Genomic DNA, 21,154 nt, shown 5'->3' with positions numbered 1-21,154 from the left:
GTAGTGGTTAGCGTTGCTGCCTCTGGATCACACGGTCTCGGGTTCCATTCCCGGCCAGGTCGGGGATTTTTCTCCGCCCGGTGAGTGGGTGTTTGTGTTGTCCTCATCATTTCATCACAATTCGGGAATATGACGAGACTGGACAGTGAAAAGATTGGGACTTTGTTCGGGCGCTGATAACCACGCTATTGAGCGCCCCACAAACCAAAATCATCATTATCATCATAATCATCATCATCATCGTCTGTATCTTGAACATTGCAGTTCATACGTAAAGGTGAATAGGCAAGAGGGATCATATGAAGTCTCTCTCGATTAATCTGTTTCCTATTCACCGTCAGGTACCAGATCGAGCGTACGTCTGAACGTAGGGTTACTCGTTGACAATGCGCTTTGCTACCTTCCACTGCATGATAGGCTATATCAGTTCGACGACTTTAGGCGACTGGCGGCGAAGTAAGGTGCGATAGATGTCATTGACCGTTGGTAAGTGATAGACAGGGAGAACGTCACGTAGGTAGCTATACTCCAGATAAAACCTCCCAAAGTAGGAAAATGGCATCGGTATCTCAGTGAGCGCCACCGGAAGGTGAAGGGAGGATAGTGCTGGTGCCTGCATCAGTAAGCCCGTGAGGCTGGTCGGGCACCACTGCCGAAGTTTGAGGTGGATACCAACGTATAGAGACACTGGTCGATCACGAAAGCTGACAAGACCGAGTCCATCACGGTCTTTAGGAAGAGTGAGGGAGTCGTACCGAACCTTAAACATCATTCCAGCGCTGACAAACGACCCGAATGCGGACATAAAGCTCCGAGCTATGTAGTTAGGCATCGGTAGCATTTGCGCTACATGCGGAATTCGTGATGTCTGATAGACATTAATAAATTTCGTTCGTTGATGAAGGTCCAAAGCACGAAGACCATGGTCCGTAAGTCCAGAACGGATATGTTGCAAGGGGCTCCGGTAATTAAGGGTCGTCGTGCGTGAGTTGTCTTCCGTGAAGTCGATACCAAGACGACGGATTTTATCTCACACTCTGAGTGGGGCAACTCTTGCAGATGTCATCCCGGTGCCAGCATTCAAGGCCACCGATTAATGAACATTTAAACGGCTTCCTGAAGCTTCACCAATAAGTGGCTAACCAATCGATGACTCTGCGGACATCATGTTCGTCACGAAAAGTTAACATCAGATCACCTGCATGCGCAGTGCGCTTGAAAGTAATGCCACTAAGAGACAATCCCGTCAGGCGGTGTCGCAGGCCGCACAACAAAAGTTCTAATGCTAGAGCGTACAGTGTCGTCGATAAGGGACATCCCTTTCTAACAGAGCGGCGAATCAGCAAGGCGTTCGACAGTCTACTGTTGACAAGCATTTCGGATGTTGCGTTACGTAGGAGACGGAGCACCACCTCGACGAAAGCGGCCGGGTAATGCGTGTTCTGAATGGCAGCGGTGAAGTACATATGACTGACACGATCAAATGCTTGACCGAAGTCTATCGCAGACAGCGCTCCTGGTACACGCCACACCTGAGCGAGGGCAATCAGGTACCTATAGCGGCACGGGGCGGCGTGGATGTAATGCGTCCCATCCATCGATGCGTAATCCATTATCAACTGACCTCTTCAGCCAGTCTCACTTAACCTCCTATTGTTAAGGCATTTGCGCAGCACGTGCAATGTTGTTTCAAATGGCTCTGAGCACTATGGGACTTAACTTCTGAGGTCATCAGTCCCCTAGAACTTACAACTACTTAAACCTAACTAACCTAAGGACATCACACAGCCCGAGGCAGGATTCGAACCTGCGCGGTTTCAGACTGTAGCGCCTAGAACCGCTCAGCCAACCCGGGCGGCACGTGAAATGTGCTAGTATAAGAACTCAGTCGGAAGTTGTACTATATTCTTACATTGAAATAGTTACTATATCTCGATAACATGAAAAAAGGTCGACTATTTACACGACAAATGAAGCTATATTATTCAGGAGCAAAAGCTAGTAAACCTGAACAACGTAATTTATTTATTTCCTACACAATGTAATGAGTCAGTCATTGTTGTAGAGTAATCAAGCACTGCATGAAAAAAAGCATTAAATTTATGTGAATTAATTTATTTTACGGTAGGTTTAGAATTATAACTAGTCTGAGTGTCATTTACATACTGACTTCTTATCTTCCCGCTTGCATCTCTGCCTTCTGTAATTTTTTCTTCATTCTAGTTTGGAATGTTCATTGCCGTGGGTAGTAGCTTCTTTCTTGAAGATAACTTTAAAAGTTAGTTTCTCAAATCTCGTTCGTAATCTTCAGACCGAAAATGAACTGAACATATTCGTGCAGTTTTCATATTCACGCTGTTCCCACGTTTTCACCGAACTATCGTTTCATGGTGGAAGTGCTCGTCTTTGGGAAAACCATAATAAATAATGTTTGTCGTACTTCGAGCGATTTCAATGCATTGTACCATAGCGCAATTGCAGTGACCATTTCGTGACTGACACGAAAGGAGTTATTTCCTTTGGATGCACCACGACTTCCGTGTTCTGTCGAATGCGCAGCCACTAGAGTCCTCAAGGTGATGTCAAGGCGCACAAGGGAATTTTTTGTCCCTCAGTAGCTGGAATGGTCTATCTTCTTTTTCTACATGCCTTGCTACTACCATAAAGATTGGGCGAGGCCTCTCTGAAAACCTGAGGGACATTGTTATATGTTTGCGTCATGCGCAACAGTTGAAGTTTATGAAGTAGCCTAATTGCTTCAGGGGCTAGACTGCCATTTTTGGCTGATATTGGGTGCTAGTCTGCAATTAAATTTACAACTGCTTACCTAAGGAGTGGGCAACGGCCTTGCCGCAGTGGATACACCGCTTCCCGTGAGATCACCGAAGTTAAGCGCTGTCGGGCGTGGTCGGCACTTGGATGGGTGACCATCCAGGCCGCCGTGCGCTGTTGCCATTTTTCGGCGTGCACTCAGCCTCGTGATGCCAATTGAGGAGCTACTCGACCGGATAGTAGCGGCTTCGGTCAAGAATACCATCATAACAACCGGGAGAGCGGTGTGCTGACCCCACTCCCCTCCTATTCGCATCCTCCACAGGGGATGACACGGCGGTCGGATGGTCCCGGTAGGCCACTCGTGGTCTGAAGACGGAGTGCTTTTTTTTTTCCCTAAGGAGTACTGGTAGAGCAGTGTGCATGCCAGTCGCTGCATACCCATCACATGGGAGCATAACTGAAGAATAGCATACACTTTCAAAGTAACAGCATTCCTACTAATTTCATAATGTCCATTTATAGACTGTTTAATTTGCGACGAAGTATGCTAAACAATTTAATAATAGTTGTTAATAGATTCGTCAAGGCTTTTTTTGACAGCTGCTTCTTTTTCACTCTCATTGCATCCCTAAGAATGAATAAACGGATGGAAAAGTCCCTAAAAGCTACATATTTTTATTAGAAAAATTCTTATTTCTAAGAACACATTTGTGATCAATCCGCAAAAACATATTCTGAATACCATTTAGAAAAAGGACTACAAAATTCATTTGTCCCTTGCAGTATGTATGTCTCTCTTATTCAGCATGCCTCAGAAATATCCAGTAAAAGAAAAGACATTGTTTTACAGTAAGGAATTTATTAGTAAGTTGCCGTAATAATAGGCAACACAGGGCTGTGATTAGTTTTCACTGTAAGCACACATTTCTGTGTAAGTGACAACTTTATTAAAGTGAAACATTGCTTACTATAAATATATACAGAATTTCGAAGAACGAGGACAACAAAGCACATATGATATTCAGTACCATATCCTCTGAACAAGTCATCCATACACAACGATAAATAATATAAAGACAAAAACGTATCATACATCATCGAACGTAATAATTTACAATCAGCCAGGTACTAACAACACAATTAAATACTGAAGTCCCGTAACCACTCTTCTAGAATATTTTATCGAAATTTTATCTCCGTATAGGGTACAGATTGTTACGTCTCTCACATAAATAATATAATAGCTAAGGCGTTAGCGATGTTTACGTTGGTATGTCATAGCAGTTGTGAGATAAAGCGTTCATTATGTTCGCTTTATAATATCCAGGTACTTTCCTTATTTTTACTTTTTACACCGAAAAAATATTCACAACGGAAGACTAGTCGTTTCATAATTGTTTAAAAAAGAAAGTAACATTTTATTTCCTAGATGACTAAATTACTATTCCAGGCCTGCTGGGATGTCTACAGTCCGAAGGTTGTGACTGTATAGGAAGCTTCAAAAATCAGAGCACGTACACGTTTTTATCACAGAAAATTTTCGTATTATAGGAACATACCCTCATACAGCATTAGAGAGCATACATTTAATTAGTGTCCTTAGAATAGTTTTTCATTCTGATGGTGGAGCCTCAAGAAATACCGTTTTGTGTGCTGTAGTTCGCAGGAAATATAAGTACATGTTTATGAATGATATAAAAATGATCTAAAGAAGATTTTGTTTGTGTTGTTTGAGGATATACTTTATAAGTGTTTGAACGTGTATCGGAATCGGATGGTTTCATGGAAACAGCTCAATATTTTAACCTGCACTTGTACTTCAGGGTGATAACCGGCTGCCTCGTTAAAATATTGTGCAGTTTATGCGGAAACAACTAACTTTACGGCCAACCACCATTCGAGCACGGTGTATACGACCTCAATGCCCTCTCATGTCAAATGAAAACGCCGAATGAAAACGATAAGTGCTTTCTGGACGTTCTCAAGAATCCATTTCTCAGGCGCGTATGAAAATACTGACTAGCCAAGGATATAATTTGAGGTTTTCTTCGGCAATTGCTACACGTGAAGCTTTTTCATGTTGCTCTTACTTTTAGCAACGCTTCCTGGAGGCAATATTACGTGGTTTCTATGCATCAATTCTTTGACTTGATATGATAAAAGTTCTTCCAGTTGCTGTTTGTTTCTGGATAGAACAACTTTTCTTTGGTCAAGTAAGCTAGAACGACACGAAGAACGAGAAAGAGGACTAAACATCCTGGTTTAATTATTGGATATTTGAGAGAGCCGCAAAATTAAGTACGTATTATGGCTATCATGCTAGCAAGATTTATAAAACTGTCATCTACAGAGGCAACGCTGTCTCACACACGTTAACTACACAAATTCTAATGCTAGAAGAAAAGTTTAGATTTATTTTCATGCATGATAGTCTCCGATCCTTTTTCGTACTGAAGTCCGGATCTAAATTATAATAATTATTACTAGTCATTGAATGGTGAGAATATAGAAGTACAATTTATCTCATTTTCTGCGGCTGACCTGATTACCAGAGACACAGTTTGTGGTTCTTGCAAGTTCGGTAAACAGAGTACAGTGCCTCTTTACTTTAAGAATGTAGTTGTGGTAAAAATTAAGGCCAATTAAAAAGAAAAAAAAAGTGATATAAAAAGCAGGAATATTATATTTTAACGTCGTTTTGACGTCGAGTTATTTCAGAGAGAGGAACCGGTCGTGTGCCTTTCAATGGAATGATACAGTATTTGCCTTAAAAGATTTAGGGAAACCACGCCAAACATAAATGCGGATAAACGAACGTGGTTTCGAACCGTGGTCCTGCCGAATGAATGTCCAGCGTCTTACCACTATGCCACATTGCTCGTTTAGTGATAATTAAAACCGGGTGATCAAAAAGTCAGTATAAATTTGAAAACTTAATAAACCACAGAATAATGTAGATAGAGAGGTAAAAATTGACACACATGCTTGGAATGACATGGGGTTTTATTAGAACAAAAAAAAAAAAAGTTATCGAGCCTTTTTTCATCGAGGAAATGCGTGATTCTGGTTTTGTAACTGCTACCGTGGCGGGTGAGAGGTACGCCGATATGTTACAAAATCGCATCATCCCCAACGTGGCTGATAAATACCTGCTGGAACGTACGATGTTTATGCAGGATGGCGCTCCACCCCATATTGCTAGACGCATGAAAGATCTCTTGCGCGCGTCGCTTGGTGATGACCGTGTGCTCAGTCGCCACTTTCGTCATGCTTGGCCTCCCAGGTCCCCAGACCTCAGTCCGTGCGATTATTGGCTTTGGGGTTACCTGAAGTCGCAAGTGTATCGTGATCGACCGACATCTCTAGGGATGCTGAAAGACAACACCCGACGCCAATGCCTCACCATAACTCCGGGCATGCTTTACAGTGCTGTTCACAACATTATTCCTCGACTGCAGCTATTGTTGAGGGATGATAGTGGACATATTGAGCATTTCCTGTAAAGAACATCATCTTTGCTTCGTCTTACTTTATTATGCTAATTATTACTATTTTGACCAGATGAAGCGCCATCAATCGGACATTTTTTGAACTTTTGTATTTTTTTGGTTCTAATAAAACCCCATGTCATTCCAAGCATGTGTGTCAATTTGTACCTCTCTATCTACATTATTCCGTGATTTATTCAGTTTTCAAATTTATACTGACTTTTTGATCACCCGGAATATGAATGGATTCAAATGGTGTAGTGATGTAATGATGTTTATGCTAAACACGTACATTGTATATAACATGCATAGAAACACAGTAGGAACAAAGATTTATATAGTCTTATGGCAGTGTATTCGTAAGCACTATCTATCGTGGGTTCTTTGTTCAGGATAAAATCTTAAAATGTGCTCTTTCTTTTTGAAGTCTCCTGTACTGTGAACAGGTTGCGCACCCCCGCGCAGGAAAATACGGAAAATTATCTATCAATTGTGTATCTTAGCACAGTATATCGGTTCAATAAGACCCCACAGATATTTAACGACTGAAAAATTATCTTGTCGCGATTTGGCTATGTACATTTTCGGACGGAAATGAGAATGGTAAAACTGCATCACGAAATGATATGTTTTCATGTACCCGTGAATACTTTTCGGATTGTGCATTATATTGAAACCAGTCTCAGGTGTAAAGTGTCCACTTCGTCATTAAGAGCCCTTTCAGGCTACAGCCTGGGTCGAGACCTGGTCAATGGTCGCACCACGAACGAATTGTCCTCCCAGCTGAATGGAACGGCAAGCAATGTCAGATGCCACGAGATCGACGTCTCGGGAAGACGAGAAACATACTTAAAGCACACTACATCTATGAGCCAAGTGTTCTTCTCCGAATTTGATATTTTGGTGGCCGCCATGCTGTGCGAAACGGAGAGTCTGTCGAGGCTGTACATCGAGTTCCGTTCAGAATACACAGCACGAGTGGCTGGGCGAACAGCCGTCCGAATATCTGTAAGTGCGGCACTGGGCTCTGTGGGAGGCCGTGGGGAAGTGCGAGCGGGGCACCAGCTTTCTGCTAGCAGCCCGGGTGGCGCCTTCCAGACTGCCAGGGGAGCGACCTTCCGCCGAGGCAAGCTCCGCCGTCTGCCTCAGAAGAGCTGCTGGACCATGGAGACGACGCTGGCGTAGGTGCCCGTCAAGAAGGAGACGACGCCGACGAAGAAGATGAAGCCGTCCTTGATGACGAGTGGCCAGGAGATGCCGTACTCCCAGCGGTAGACCACGTCGATGACGGGCGGTATGAGCAGGGCCAGGGTGCACGACGAGACGGCTCCGATCAGCGAGATGAACACGCTCAGGTTGGGCACCACCTCGGCCAGCACGACTGTGAACAAGCAAACGTGGTGCCAAAACCTGCCACTTTTAATTCATAAACGCATCGACGAGGTAGTCATTACTCATGAAAGCGTTATTTATACCTACATACTCTGCTCTAAAAATCACTGTCTAGAGCAGTGTTCGTAAATATCTTGTACAAATCATCACATTTAAGAGGGGTAAGACGTCAAACGGGACGACTTGGAGCAGGAGAGGCGCCACAAGACATTTTAATTTCCACTGTCTTTACTTTTACAAATACATTCATAAAACTTTGTCAGCATGACCAGGATGTATTCAGGATTCACACTGATAGCAGTGGAAGTTCAAAAACATAACAAAATAAATTTTGTTACATGCGAAATTTCATCATTTTTTTCACTTGCTATTGACTGCTATTGTTGCTATAGGTACACTTTTCTTCATAAGCAAGAGAGATTCTTCGATGAATTTTGCACAGAATACAAACCATACTTAGAGGTGCATGAAACTCTAGAATTTACTTACTTTACGAAAAAATTAACGAGCTGTTAAAATATAATTTTCCTGCTTTTTATATCAATTTTTTTACTTTTTAATTTTCATTAATTTTTACCACAACTACATTCTTAAAGTAAAGAGATACTATACTCTCTTTACCGAACTACATTTTAAACTTCATGTTTAGAAAAAACTCAAATTCTATAGTTAACTATCTCAATTTTTACAACACCTTTTAATAGATTTGTAAAATTCTAGAGTTTCATACACCTGCAAGTATGGTTTACATGCTGTGCAAAATTCATCGAAGAATCTCTCTTATTTATGAAGAAAAGTGTACCCATAGCAACAAATGTAGCCAATAGTAAGTGATAAAATGGTGAAATTTCACATGTAAAAAAATGTACTTTGTTATGTTTTTGAGCTTCCACTGCTGTGAGTGTGACTCCTGAATCTTTCACGGTCGTACTGACAAAGTTTTATGAATTTGTTTATAAAAGTGTAGACAGTGGAAATTAGAATGTCCTGTGGTGCCTCTCCTGCTCCAGGTCGGCCCGTTTGACGTCCTACCCTTCTTAGCTAATATCCATCGGAAGAGTGATACAATGTTTAAAAAGATGTGTTTCTTTCTTTTAACAGAACCTTGTCAGGAATTATTTCAAGTTTGATGTTGAAGTTCAGGTTATAAATGTTTCACGATTGAAGACATTTTGTCTGTTGTGTCAGTGCTCGTGAAAGTGACTTACTCCTATTTTCTTTTTCCGTATTGATCATAACGACAGGTAACATTTTTATCAGGGTAGCTTGTTTCAGCTTATTGTTGTCCTCATCAGATCAACACCAAGAAAGAAAAATGTATGAATATCTCGTAATTGAATCAATGTAGCTATCTTATAGCACAGTAACAACGTCATGAAAACTTTTGTATTACAGTTTGAAACCGTTTACACGCAATTTAAAATGATCTCATACCTAGTCGGGTCTGCACATCAGTGCTCTCACATTGTATTTAGACACGAATTGGTCACTGCAGACGCCTAAGCCAAAAACTATTTAATCGTTTACAAAGGCATCCTCTCCCTTCCGTCTGGCGGCGCAAATGTGCTGATGTGCAGGTAACACGTGTACATTAACCATTATATCATTATACCACTTTTTCATGTCTAGTACTTTGAATAACTGTGGTTCGATATCAAAACCACAAATCCAAAGATCCGGTGTATGATCCTCAGTGGGTCCTAGGTCTTTTTTCTCTCAGTTAACGCATGTTAATATCAAAAATTCCAAGTTGCACCATGGTTTGGAGACCACATTAAACTGTAGATCTCAGTACAACTGGCTGGCCGCGTCTGTTCAGAGAGACAAGGTCATGCCTCCTCCGTTAGGACTGTATCTAGTAAAGCACTGCAACATTAGAGTCAGTCTTCGGGTTAAGTACAGTTTCATCTTTTTTTATTGTAAATAAGCAACTTTATATGAAACATTCGTTCTAAAACAATATTACTCCGCCGTTACTACTAGTTTACAAGGGAGTATTCATTTTTGGAACTGAACAGGAAAGGAATCATTCTGAGTTTGTGTACAAATGATTTTATACTGTATTTATGTTGATGTACTGTAGGACAGCTTCATTGGTGTAATTATGAAACATACGTGCTACATTGCACCAGCTCTGTGTTTCGACAAACGACTTTCACAAGGTAGTGACTGTGAGTCATTGAATATCGTTCCAGCAATGTTAAGAATTATCAACGTTATATGTAGTGTAAACACATTATGGAAAGAAGGTAAAGAAGTGCTCTTTCAGTGCATCCCATCCCATGTTGGAATTCAATATGAGGTGGCAGACAAACTATCGAAGAAAATTACTTCAATACATGAAGTCGCACGTCTTTATATGTACGTAATATCGTACAGATTATCATACGCAACTGATAGGAAATAAGAAATACAATAAAAAATTATTCCAGGATATCCACAGCAAGAAAAAGGGGCAATACTGCAACTAATCACATGTCATCATTACCTTGCAGAACACCCGTATCCAGTTATGTGTAGCCCTCGCCCAAATATATAATTGGTAAAAAAGGGCACTCTGTAATAAACTGTTATCATTTACTAACTTGTGAAGGATTACAACACTATAAAACTACATGCTATATTGAGAAGCCTGAAAAAAATGTTTATGTACCAACGTTAAGAGTTCCAAATAACTAAAGGAAACAAAGCCGTATTTTTCTGATGATGAAATTCTGTCTCTCGTTTTATGGAAATGTACTTTGAATAAAACTGATGTTATTCGTTGTTATTTACCTCAACAGTGCCAAATCGGTCCTTCTTCGGAGGAACGTGCAATTCTAGGGAGCACAATGGTCAATAAATATACTCACATTAGCGAGGAACGGAGTTTAAATTCCTGTCTGAGCAAATAGATTCAAATTTTTCCCACATCAGTATACCAGAATACTGTGAAAAGTCTCTTGAATAGGCGAAGGCCAATTTCATTCTAAATCATGTTGCAACTCAGCTGTTTCTTTGCGTCTGTGCTGTTGAAAGAATGTGCACTGTGATATAACCAACCCTAAGAATGAAGATTAGGGTTTAACGTGCCGTCGACATTGACCTTATTAGAGATGGAGCGCGAGCATAGAATGTTTCAAGGACGGGAAGGAAATCGACCGTGTTCTTTCAAGGGAACCATCCCGTCATTTGCCTAAAGCGATTTAGGGAAATCACGTAAAACCAAAATCCGGTTGGCCAGACACGGATTTGAACCGCCTTTCTTCCGAATATGCTAACCACAGCGCCACTGTGCTCAGTGTGGGTACTGATAATTTCATGTGTAAGACAGTAACGTCACACAAATTTATTTGTATGTAAATGTCGTATTTTGTGCATTCCTTCTTACATTCGATGTAAACAGAAACTTAATTGTAGCTTTTATAAAGTTATTTACAACATTTTCAATAAATACGATATTGCCGTGCCTGATGGTTGTCGATATTGGCAACTATGGATACATTTCATGTATTTTGATTAAATGTGTCAATCTTTACACATAGAATATATGTATAAGTTAATTTAAACACTGTCTTTGCAAGTGATAAATAATTAGATTACATGCCGGCAAATGTAATCGCTGTTCTTTCTCACCTTGCGAATGGAGCCATTGTAGACATGTTTTGTATTTAGCTGCAGTTTGTAGGTTGGTTGTTTTGGGGGAAGAGACCAAACAGCGAGGTCATCGGTCTCATCGGATTAGGGAAGGACAGGAAAGGAAGTTGGCCGTGCCCTTTCAAAGGAACCATCCCAGCAGTTGCCTGAAGCGATTTAGGGAAATCACGGAAAACCTAAATCAGGATGGCCGGACGCGGGATTGAACCGTCGTCCTCCCGAATGCGAGTCCAGTGTACTAACCACTGCGCCAACTCGCTCGGTGCAGTTTACAGCTCATGGTAGCAGACTGAAGTTATTTTTGTCAACGAGTTTGAAGTATTTAAGATAAGGAGTCAAAAGCGTAAACATTCATCATTTCATTGCTTGTAGTCCGCTGGCTTTCACAATCCCCAGAAGTTTCAGATTTTTTCATACAGGAAAATCCAGGAACAACATTTGTACCTCAAAGACAACATATCTAACCAGCCTAAGCACCAGATACACAAAAAAAAACTATTTAATGTGACCGTTTCCGTATTTAAAATTCTGCAAATTGACACACTCTGTTGTTAGACTTTTTAATGGTGATTTGACCTTTTATTGAAAGTCGCTTATTACATGTGTGGACATCATCCAGGATCCATTAACATGCAAAGAAATTAATCATCGAAGAGTATTTTTCAGGTAGCCTAAAAGATGTTAAATAGATGTAAAATGTAATGGACTGGAAACTGAACTGGAAACTAATCAATATCAGTGAACAATATGACTGGACAACAATGTGGACATAACTCACCTATAAGAGTATCAGGTTAAATAACTTACCAATTTTCAGCTTTCTTCTTTAATCATTTAACCAGGGTAGACAACATAGAGAGAAATTGTGTAAGTTGAGACTGTCGTTTTTCAAGGTCCAAACTTATTGAAAGAGGACGATTCAGGACTAAATAAGGGCACTGAAAATTTGATGGATGAACCTATCATCGAACAATTTTTGACGGACATGACCAAGTTGATAGAAACAGTAAGACTGTGGGAAATGAGTTAGGAAATCAAATTGTTGAAACAAATAGCTGAATTGTTAAGAACAGTGACATTTTAAAGACGTCTGTGTTTACTGACTCGGCAGATTTAACAATTAGATATCTCACATCTTGAAGAGTAACTTGTAACACCAATATCGATTGTAAGTAGGTTATACTATGTTTCTTTGTGTATGTGACTGTGAAGTGGTTGTTCGTTACTAATTAAGGTCATTGATTTGTGACAGGAAATTTAAAGTTTGGTATGTATGTATTGTAGAAGCTAAAGAATGTTTAATATATTGGAAGCTGTTTCATGCTTAGGGAACTTGCATTGTAAAGTATAAAAGCTGTAGGGAACCCCCTCCACTACGAACGTGGTTTGGCGCATGGTAAAAGGTGCTTTTGTCGGTCGATCTGGGCGGCTACTTGGTGGGAACGCTATGCATTCAGTGGTTAGCTGTTGTACGGTAAACATCGATGGTGCCAAGTGAGGCATTTGGAAGGCGTTTTATATGGAAATTTGCCCCGTATGTGGTTTTGACTATTGCATGGTGCTCTTGATATTATGAAATGGCTCTAAGACGAGAAAAATCCGTCGCCAAGAAGAAACTGTAAAGAGCTTTCAACATCAAGAGTGTGAGACCGGTAAGCTGTCACGTTGCTTGCCATCACTATTGCGCCACTGCTCCGCCAACTTCAGGAACACTAATAAGTATTACAGCATGTACCAGTATATTTGTGTTAGTGTTTTTTCAATAATAATTAAAGTGCTACAAACCTGTGTTTGAACCCTGGCGTTATCCTAATCATGAACCGATGCAGGATCCCATCCTAAATGTTCAGAAACCGAGTATCCTGTTTCTAACTAAATAGTGATTTGGTTTCGTATTAAATGTGCAAAAGTTCAGTGCCAAAGGGTGTAAATGTTTCTATCTAAAATAACTACTTCTCAGGTGATGAAAAAGGCATGTAAATTGAACTTACATGAAACCTAAATTTGTATTGATTGTTACCATGAACCATTTTCTGAGGTTAACTCAGATATGTATTTGAGTAATTTGCTTTAAAGGAATAAAATATTAACTATTCCAAGTGGGGTTAGGAATCAATATTAGTGAACTGCACTTTGGTTCTGAAATAATCACAGAGTTTGCCTGGAGACACAGTAACAGTTTATGGGTCCACACCATATTTCTCTCTTCTAAGAAAGATAATTGCAATATTTGTTGTTACTAAAGAAATCTGCGGCATTTCCATGAATGAGAGAATAAAAAGTGTATGTTTAGTATTATTTAATTTCATTTGCGGTATGTATATGTTAGTTAAATCAGAACCCTTTTCATGCCCAACTTCGGTCCAGTGTGTCCTGTAGTAACCTCTCAGTACTGAGTTGATAAATGATTGCAATAGTAACTATTATTATTATAAGTGAAGTACCATTTATCTTCCTATGACTACTGATTTGTGTAAATGATAGCTACTGCAACCCATAACTTAGATAGCCCTATAGTCGTGTGTATCCAGTGCACTATTCAAAGGGGGTGTTAATGAAAGTCACTTTAGCTACTCATATTCAGTTTCCTTGAACAAAATATTTCAAATTATTATGCCCAATTAGGCTAGCGACCGTTTGTTATTTCACTTGTATGCACTTCTCTACTTTCATTATCGAAGTAAATCCTGTTAAGTTTTCTATTGATTGCCATATACACGAAATTATTGTCAGATACCCTTTATCCATTAGGTAAAAACACGGTCAGACATCAAATTCCTACCAGAAGGTAACGCTAGTTTGTGAACATAGTGCTATATTTGGCGCGAACTTGCAAGAGAAAGTTATAAGCTGCCTTAGTTGGGTGAAAGACTGTCTCTCTTATGTACCCACACAGAAAAAAAAATCTCTGGAGTGAGGTCTGGTGACCTGGGAGGGCAAATGTAATGAACAACATGCCCAGACTGCAACATGCAAAATGATTTCTGTAACGATGTTGCTATAAAAAACAACACCATAGCTGTGTCAGTACTTTGAACCTTCCTCCATCTACTGACCCATCTACTGACATGAGCAACATGATTCTATCTTTTATTGTTTGTCTGCACTAAACAGCTGAAATCTGTTGTTTCCTTTCGAATCACTCTGTATGCAAACAAATGTGCAGAATAAGCGGTCTTGTTTACATAAAAAGATATGTAAGGGGAATGATGAAAGTTTAATGGTGTTGTCTTTATCTTGTAAAGTCAAACTAATTTCTAACTTGACTGTTATTGAATGTTATTATTATTATTATTATTATTATTGTGGTTGTTGTTGTAATTGGTTGAGAACTTTGGAAAATACACAAACAGGTTCACACCTTTAGTAGAAACAGATGCGGAAGACGCCTATGATGATACAGATAAACGTTAGCATGTGAATTACAGGGAGACATACACACTTTATGTGTTATGTGGCCGGCCGAGGTGGCCGTGCAGTTCTAGGCGCTGCAGTCTGGAACCGCGAGACCGCTAAAGTCGCAGGATCGAATCCTGCCTCGGGCATGGATGTGTGTGATGTTCATAGGTTAGTTAGGTTTAACTAGTTTTCTATGGGACTAATGACCTCAGAATTTGAGTCCCATAGTGCTCAGAGCAATTTGAACTATTTGTGTTATGTGCGTGAAATGCACAGGGCCTCGAGCTGTAGCAGCAGTGTATTTGTACTTGTTTTCTATGCTACAACCTTCGTCTTATATCCTACCGCTCAATCGTATCTCTCTCTGTCAATACTAATTTTGTCTGTTAGTTAGGAATCCTCAAATTTTGATGTATAACGAACCTTATGCTTTATTGTTACAAAACATCAAACCATATATGAAATTGTGTAAATGCAGGAAAATACGTACTACAGTATTCTGTTGAGAGACACATTTACCACTGAGTAAATCAGTATTCTGGTATGTTCTAGGGCTTATTGAGATTTTACTACATCATGAAGACTGAAGATTTTTTATACTATATTGATGACATTTATTATTCTTTTTATATCTGAATGTTCAATATTTGTCTATGCTATATGAAATGTTAGGAAGTGGGATGGGATCGGTCATACTACATTATTTTGACTTTTCTGTATAAACATACAGACACTGTAGAATGAGATTTTCACTCTGCAGCAGAGTGTGCGCTGATATAAAACTTCCTGGCAGACTAAAACTGTGTGCCGGACTGAGATCGAACTCGGGGCCTTTGCCTTTTTTTGGTAAGTGCTCTACCATCCGAGCTACCCAAGCACGACTCACACCCCGTCCCCACAGCTTCAATTCTGCCAGTACCTCGTCTCCCACCTTCCAAACTTCACAGAAGCTCTCCTGCAAACCTTGCAGAACTAGCACTGCTAGAAGAAGGGGTATTGCGGAGACATGGCTTAGCCGCAGCCTGGGAGATGTTTACAAAATGAGATTTTCACTCTGCAGCGGAGTGTGCGTTTATATGAAACTTCCTGGCAGACTGAAACTGAGTGCCAGACCGAGACTCGAACTTGGGTCCTTTGACTTTCGCGGGCAGTTGCTGTACCATCTGAGTTACCCAAGCACGACTCAATGTTTTTCTTTCAATAATGTTTTTCTTTCTTTTTCTGTTCAAATAAATGGACACTAAAGCTGTTGTGGACTGGCAAGACAGCCAATCCACAATGACGGGTAGCCGAAAGGCACGCGTTTAAGCTCACGCCGGCTGGCGTGAGGTCTGGAACAGTTAAGGGAATTTATAGTAGCAAAGAACGTAAGTATTTACTGGAATACTTAACTTTAATTCATAATTGGTGAACATCGGTCTGACTGTACATGCGTCACAAGATAAACAGCAAATGATAATGGCGCCTTGCTAGGTCGTAGCAAATGACGTAGCTGAAGGCTATGCTAACTATCGTCTCGGCAAATGAGAGCGTAATTTGTCAGTGAACCATCGCTAGCAAAGTCGGCTGTACAACTGGGGCGAGTGCTAGGAAGTGTCTCTAGACCTGCCGTGTGGCGGCGCTCGGTCTGCAATCACTGACAGTGGCGACACGCAGGTCCGACATATACCAACGGACCGCGGCCGATTTAAAGGCTACCACCTAGCAAGTGTGGTGTCTGGCGGCGACACCACAAAAGCCATTAGTATAGGCCACCATAATACAGGTAAGATTGACGGACAGTACTTAGGCCCAATTTTTGATAGTTAACATCTACTTCGATAATAATCAAAAATAAGAACTGAAATAATAGTAATGATCCTTTTACTTCACTCAACACTTGACGGAAAAAAGAAGTAATTTGAACGTCACATATACGTGTTATGCAGGCAAAATGGAAACGAGAAATTGCGGAAATCGGATGATAGTTGGGCAGTTACGATATATCGGTCCCATATAGTACTTGACCACATAGGTACGCTAAAAACATTTGGAACAGAGGCGTACAGGCAGTCATTCTCCCACTCGCTCCATCCGTAAATGGAACGGGAAGAAAGCTTGCAGTAAGTGAAATAAAAAAAAAAACTTTCTGCCAAACAGTTGGCATTGATTCCCTGGACAGAGTTCGGAAGCCGTACTCACAGGTGAGAGTGACGAGGGCAGTCCGGAAGGCCGTCTCGACGAGCGCCGGCCGCCTGAAGGGTCCCCAGCGGCTGACGATGCCGGGCCAGATGATCCTCGCCGGCACGTACATCTGCAGCGCGTACGAGAACAGGATGCCCAGCGCGATCACAACCTTGATGACCTGCGACAGGCTGTGAGTGGCCAGCAGTTAGGGGGAGATCTTTTAACCATCTTATTCTACAAAGCAGGCTGGACAAACAATAAGTCACCCAAAGGCGACATCACAATAGCACCGACGGGGAAGAGAGTCAACAAGTTCCTTCAGGTACTTCGTATCCAGCTGAAGCTGCTCACGATTAGATCCCGTAGAGCTTTCAAGTTGCCGAGATGTAGATAGCTGCGTTGCCCCTGCTATTCTAAATTTTCCCAGGGATCATAGGTCGTGTGTCAGTCGGGCTGGTGCTGGCTTCCTCTCCTGGGTGTTCTGTAGTAACCACAACCAACAGCGGGAACGCCTTGGGCTGCGGACCGGAGGCGCCAGGCGCGGGAGCCGCCTGCGGTGGAGCACGCACCACCGGGTAAACACAGGACGAGTCGGACGACAGACCAACGACAACTGACAACAACCGATGAGCGACACAACAAGGAAGAGATACACAACGGAGGCTTGTGGAAACCACAACACCAAACACCAAACGTAAATCCACTCGGAACCAGAGCCAGGCAAATGTCAACAACGCGCAACGACCAGAACGCAGTACCGCCGAGATAGAAACGAAATCCAGAGCGAGTACCAGACTGGCCGGACTAGACTTTTTTTTCTTTATTGTTATTTTTAAACCTACGCCGCTCTTGGGCCATAGAGAAACACAAAAGAGACAAATGAAAACAATTAGACAAAAACATGGTGGACATATAAACGGAGACAAACACTTTTTAAAATTTATTGAGCCGTTCATGGGCATAGAGTCCAAGATAAAATTTGTTCAGACACTTGGACACATACATAGACGAAAATTGTCACATGCGAATGTAGGTGCACAAAACGAATAACACTGAACCACTTAAGCACAAACGACGGCACACACAGAAACACGAGGCGTTGATCTCCGGCGCGCGAATGTTCACTAAGCGTGTACGAGTCCGGGGACCTGCCAAGAGAGGAGGAGTGGGAGGTGGGAGAGGGAGCGGGGAGAGCAGAGATGCCACGGGCAGGGGAAATAGGGGGGAGGGAGGAAGGGGGAGGGAAAGCCCGGGGGAAGATGGTGGAGTAAGGGGGATGGGGGGATAAGGAGAGAGAAGGGAGGGAGGGAGGGTACCCAAAAGAAAAGGCACAGGATGTGGGAGGGATCAAAGTTGGTAGGAGGGGTAGATGGGCGGGAGGAGATTATCATCAGGGAGGGGGAGCTGGCGGAAGCCACCTTGGGAGAGGGTAAGGAGGGTGGAGAGATGGAGACCGGGTGGGACGTGGGAATACAGGCGCGGCAGTGGGCGGGGGGTGGGAGAGGATGGGCGAGACAAGTGGGTGAGGAGGATCGAGTTTACGGGAGGTGTACAGGATCTGTATCCTTTCAAGGAAAAGGAGGAGGTGGGGGAATGGAATGAGATCGTACAGGATCCACGTGGGGGAGGGGACACAGATGCGATAGATGAGGCGGAGAGCATGGTGTTCAAGGATTTGAAGGGATTTATAAAAGGTAGGGGGGGCGGAGATCCAGGCCGGATGGGCATAACAAAGGATAGGGCGGATGAGGGATTTATAGGTGTGGAGTATAGTGGAGGGGTCCAGACCCCACGTATGGCCGGAAAGGAGCTTGAGGAGATGGAGTCAGGAGTGTGCCTTGGCTTGGATTGTCCAGAGATGGGGGGTCCAGGAGAGGCGACGGTCGAGGGTGACACCAAGGTACTTAAGGGTGGGGGTGAGGGCGATAGGACGACCATAGATGGTGAGATAGAAATCAATGAGTCGGAAGGAAGGGGTGGTTTTGCCTACAATGATCGCCTGGGTTCTGGAGGGATTTACCTTGACAACCACTGGTTGCACCAAGCGGTGAACTGGTCAAGATGGGATTGGAGAAGGTGTTGGGAGCGCTGCAGGGTGGGGGCAAGGGCAAGGAAGGCGGTGTCATCGGCAAACTGGAGAAGGTGGACGGGGGGTGATGGCGGCGGCATGTCCGCCGTATATAAAAGATACAGAAGAGGGGAGAGGACGGAGCCTTGGGGCACACCGGTGGAGGGAAAAAAGGTGTAGGAATCCGTGTTATGGATGGTGACGTAGGAAGGACGGTGGGAGAGAAAGGAGCCGATCAGACGGACGTAGTTAATGGGAAGGGCGAAGGTTTGGTGGTTGAAGAGGAGACCGAAATGCCATACGCGGTCATAAGCATGTTCGAGGTCCAAGGAGAGGATGATTGCGGAGCGATGGGAATTAAGCTGTTCAGAAAGGAGATGAGTGAGGTGAAGAAGAAGGTCGTCAAAGAGAAGGACAGCCGAAAGCCACACTGGGTATGGGGAAGGAGGCGGTGCTGGCGGAGATGCTGGTGGATGCGGCGGGTGAGGATAGATTCCAGGACCTTGCTGAAGACCGAGGTAAGGCTGATGGGACGGTAGGAGGAGACGGCGGACGGCGGTTTACCAGGTTTAACGAACATGAGGATACGGGAGGTTTTCCACAGGTCGGGGTAGTAACCGGTGGACAGGACTACATTGTAGAGTGGAGGGGAAAGAGACAGGAGCTTCACGAAGGTGACGGTAGGTGACACGATCGTGACCAGGAGCGGTGTTGCGTTTCGTGCGGAGTGTAGCAAAGAGATCCTGTGTAGTGATAGGGGCATTGAGCTGGACTGGGGCAGAGCGGGTCCCTATATACGAAACCGGAGGGAGCAGCCATTGGCCGCTGTCTGCACGTGGCTTAGCGGTGGCGCCCTCGCTGCGCGGAATAGACGCCGCGGAGGCGGAGCCCTCTATGGGCTGACCACGTCCATTGGTTCTGCCGCGTGTTCGACTTCCGCGGCGGAAGGTACTAGATGTTCGTCAAACCAGGAACGTATACCTGCAGTTCTGAGAAGCCTGCTGTTGTCATCTTGGCAGACGGGAGTGTCCATAATGTACTAATCGTGAAGTTATCGTCTCCGAACTGCTCCTCTACTGTGTGCAATAAATAATGCTGTAAAATGTGTTCATATAATTCCGCGTTTAGCGTTTTCTTAAGCGCAATAGGTGGGCCACAGCCTTCCCACAAAAAACACACCCATACCGTAACACCACCTTCTCTGTACTTCACTGCTGACACCACACATGATCGCAGGTATTGTTCTCCAGGCATTCTGTAGATCTAAATCCTTCCATTTCCAATCGTCTACTGTCCTGTAGCGTTGCTCTTTACATCACCTCAAGCGTCACTCAGCTCTGACTTTAGAAATGTGTGGCTTTTGAGTAACTGCGAGACCATTGTACCCAATTCTTTTTAACTTCCGACAAACATTAATTGCGCTAACTGGTAGTACTCTGAAAATCACGAGTGATTCTTTCCGCTGATTTCATGAGTTTTTTTGCAACCATCCTCTTTAATGATCGACAGTCCCTGTCCTTCAGTACATGACGTCTGCCTGGTCTCGATTTAGCTCTGATCGTTCCTTCGCGTTGCCCTTCCACGATCACATCGCCAACACTGACTTGGGTAGCTTTAGAAGGCTGGTACTGGCTTCCTTTCCTGAGCGTTCGTCAAACCAGGAACGTATACCTGCATTTCTGAGAAGCCTGCTGTTGTCATCTTGGCAGACGGGAGTGTCCATAGTATACTAATCGTGAAGATGTGGAAGAAATGGGACATTTGGTCATCGAGAATGCTGAAATAAACAACCTGGTTCATGGTTCCAGAATGAGATTTTTCACTCTGCAGCGGAGTGTGCGCTGATATCAAACTTCGTGGCAGATTAAAACTGTGTGCCGGACCGAGACTCGAACTCGGGACCTTGCCCGCGAAAGGCAAAGGTCCCGAGTTCGAGTCTCGGTCCGACACACAGTTTTAATCTGCCAGGAAGTTTCAACCTGGTTCATATTCACGGTAATTCCAATGAGCACGACAAACACCTCAAAAGCCTCACATAACCAATTCTAGCATGAACTACAACATATACACACTGCTAGTTAAACGCCTCATTGGGCTGTCGATGCACACGACGTCGTGTATTGCTCGAAACACCGCGCCTCGTTGGACGACAATATACACCTTCAGTCAGCTACTTTTCAGTTAGTGTCATTGGGCCTACGAAAACGTGCATAGTTACGTGCCACTTTGA

The 21,154-nt window shown here is 42.9% G+C and overlaps 1 protein-coding gene across 1 annotated transcript in view; it reads right to left on the bottom strand.

Moving 5' to 3' along the window:
* Window positions 1-6,450: 6,450 nt before the first annotated feature.
* The window catches only part of LOC124612976 (proton-coupled amino acid transporter 1), a 267,593-nt gene continuing 252,889 nt past the window's right edge, over window positions 6,451-21,154 (bottom strand). The window contains exons 9-10 of the mRNA XM_047141504.1: window positions 16,872-17,044; window positions 6,451-7,644 (exon numbers count right to left, since the gene is read on the bottom strand). Of these exons, the coding sequence (XP_046997460.1) occupies window positions 7,409-7,644; window positions 16,872-17,044 (409 nt within the window). The 3' untranslated portion in view covers window positions 6,451-7,408. The remainder of the gene's footprint in view (window positions 7,645-16,871; window positions 17,045-21,154) is intronic.

This window comes from Schistocerca americana, chromosome 4, assembly GCF_021461395.2.
Source record: "Schistocerca americana isolate TAMUIC-IGC-003095 chromosome 4, iqSchAmer2.1, whole genome shotgun sequence".
In the NCBI taxonomy this organism is placed as follows: domain Eukaryota; kingdom Metazoa; phylum Arthropoda; class Insecta; order Orthoptera; family Acrididae; genus Schistocerca; species Schistocerca americana.
This window is presented reverse-complemented; position numbering and strand designations above follow the sequence as displayed.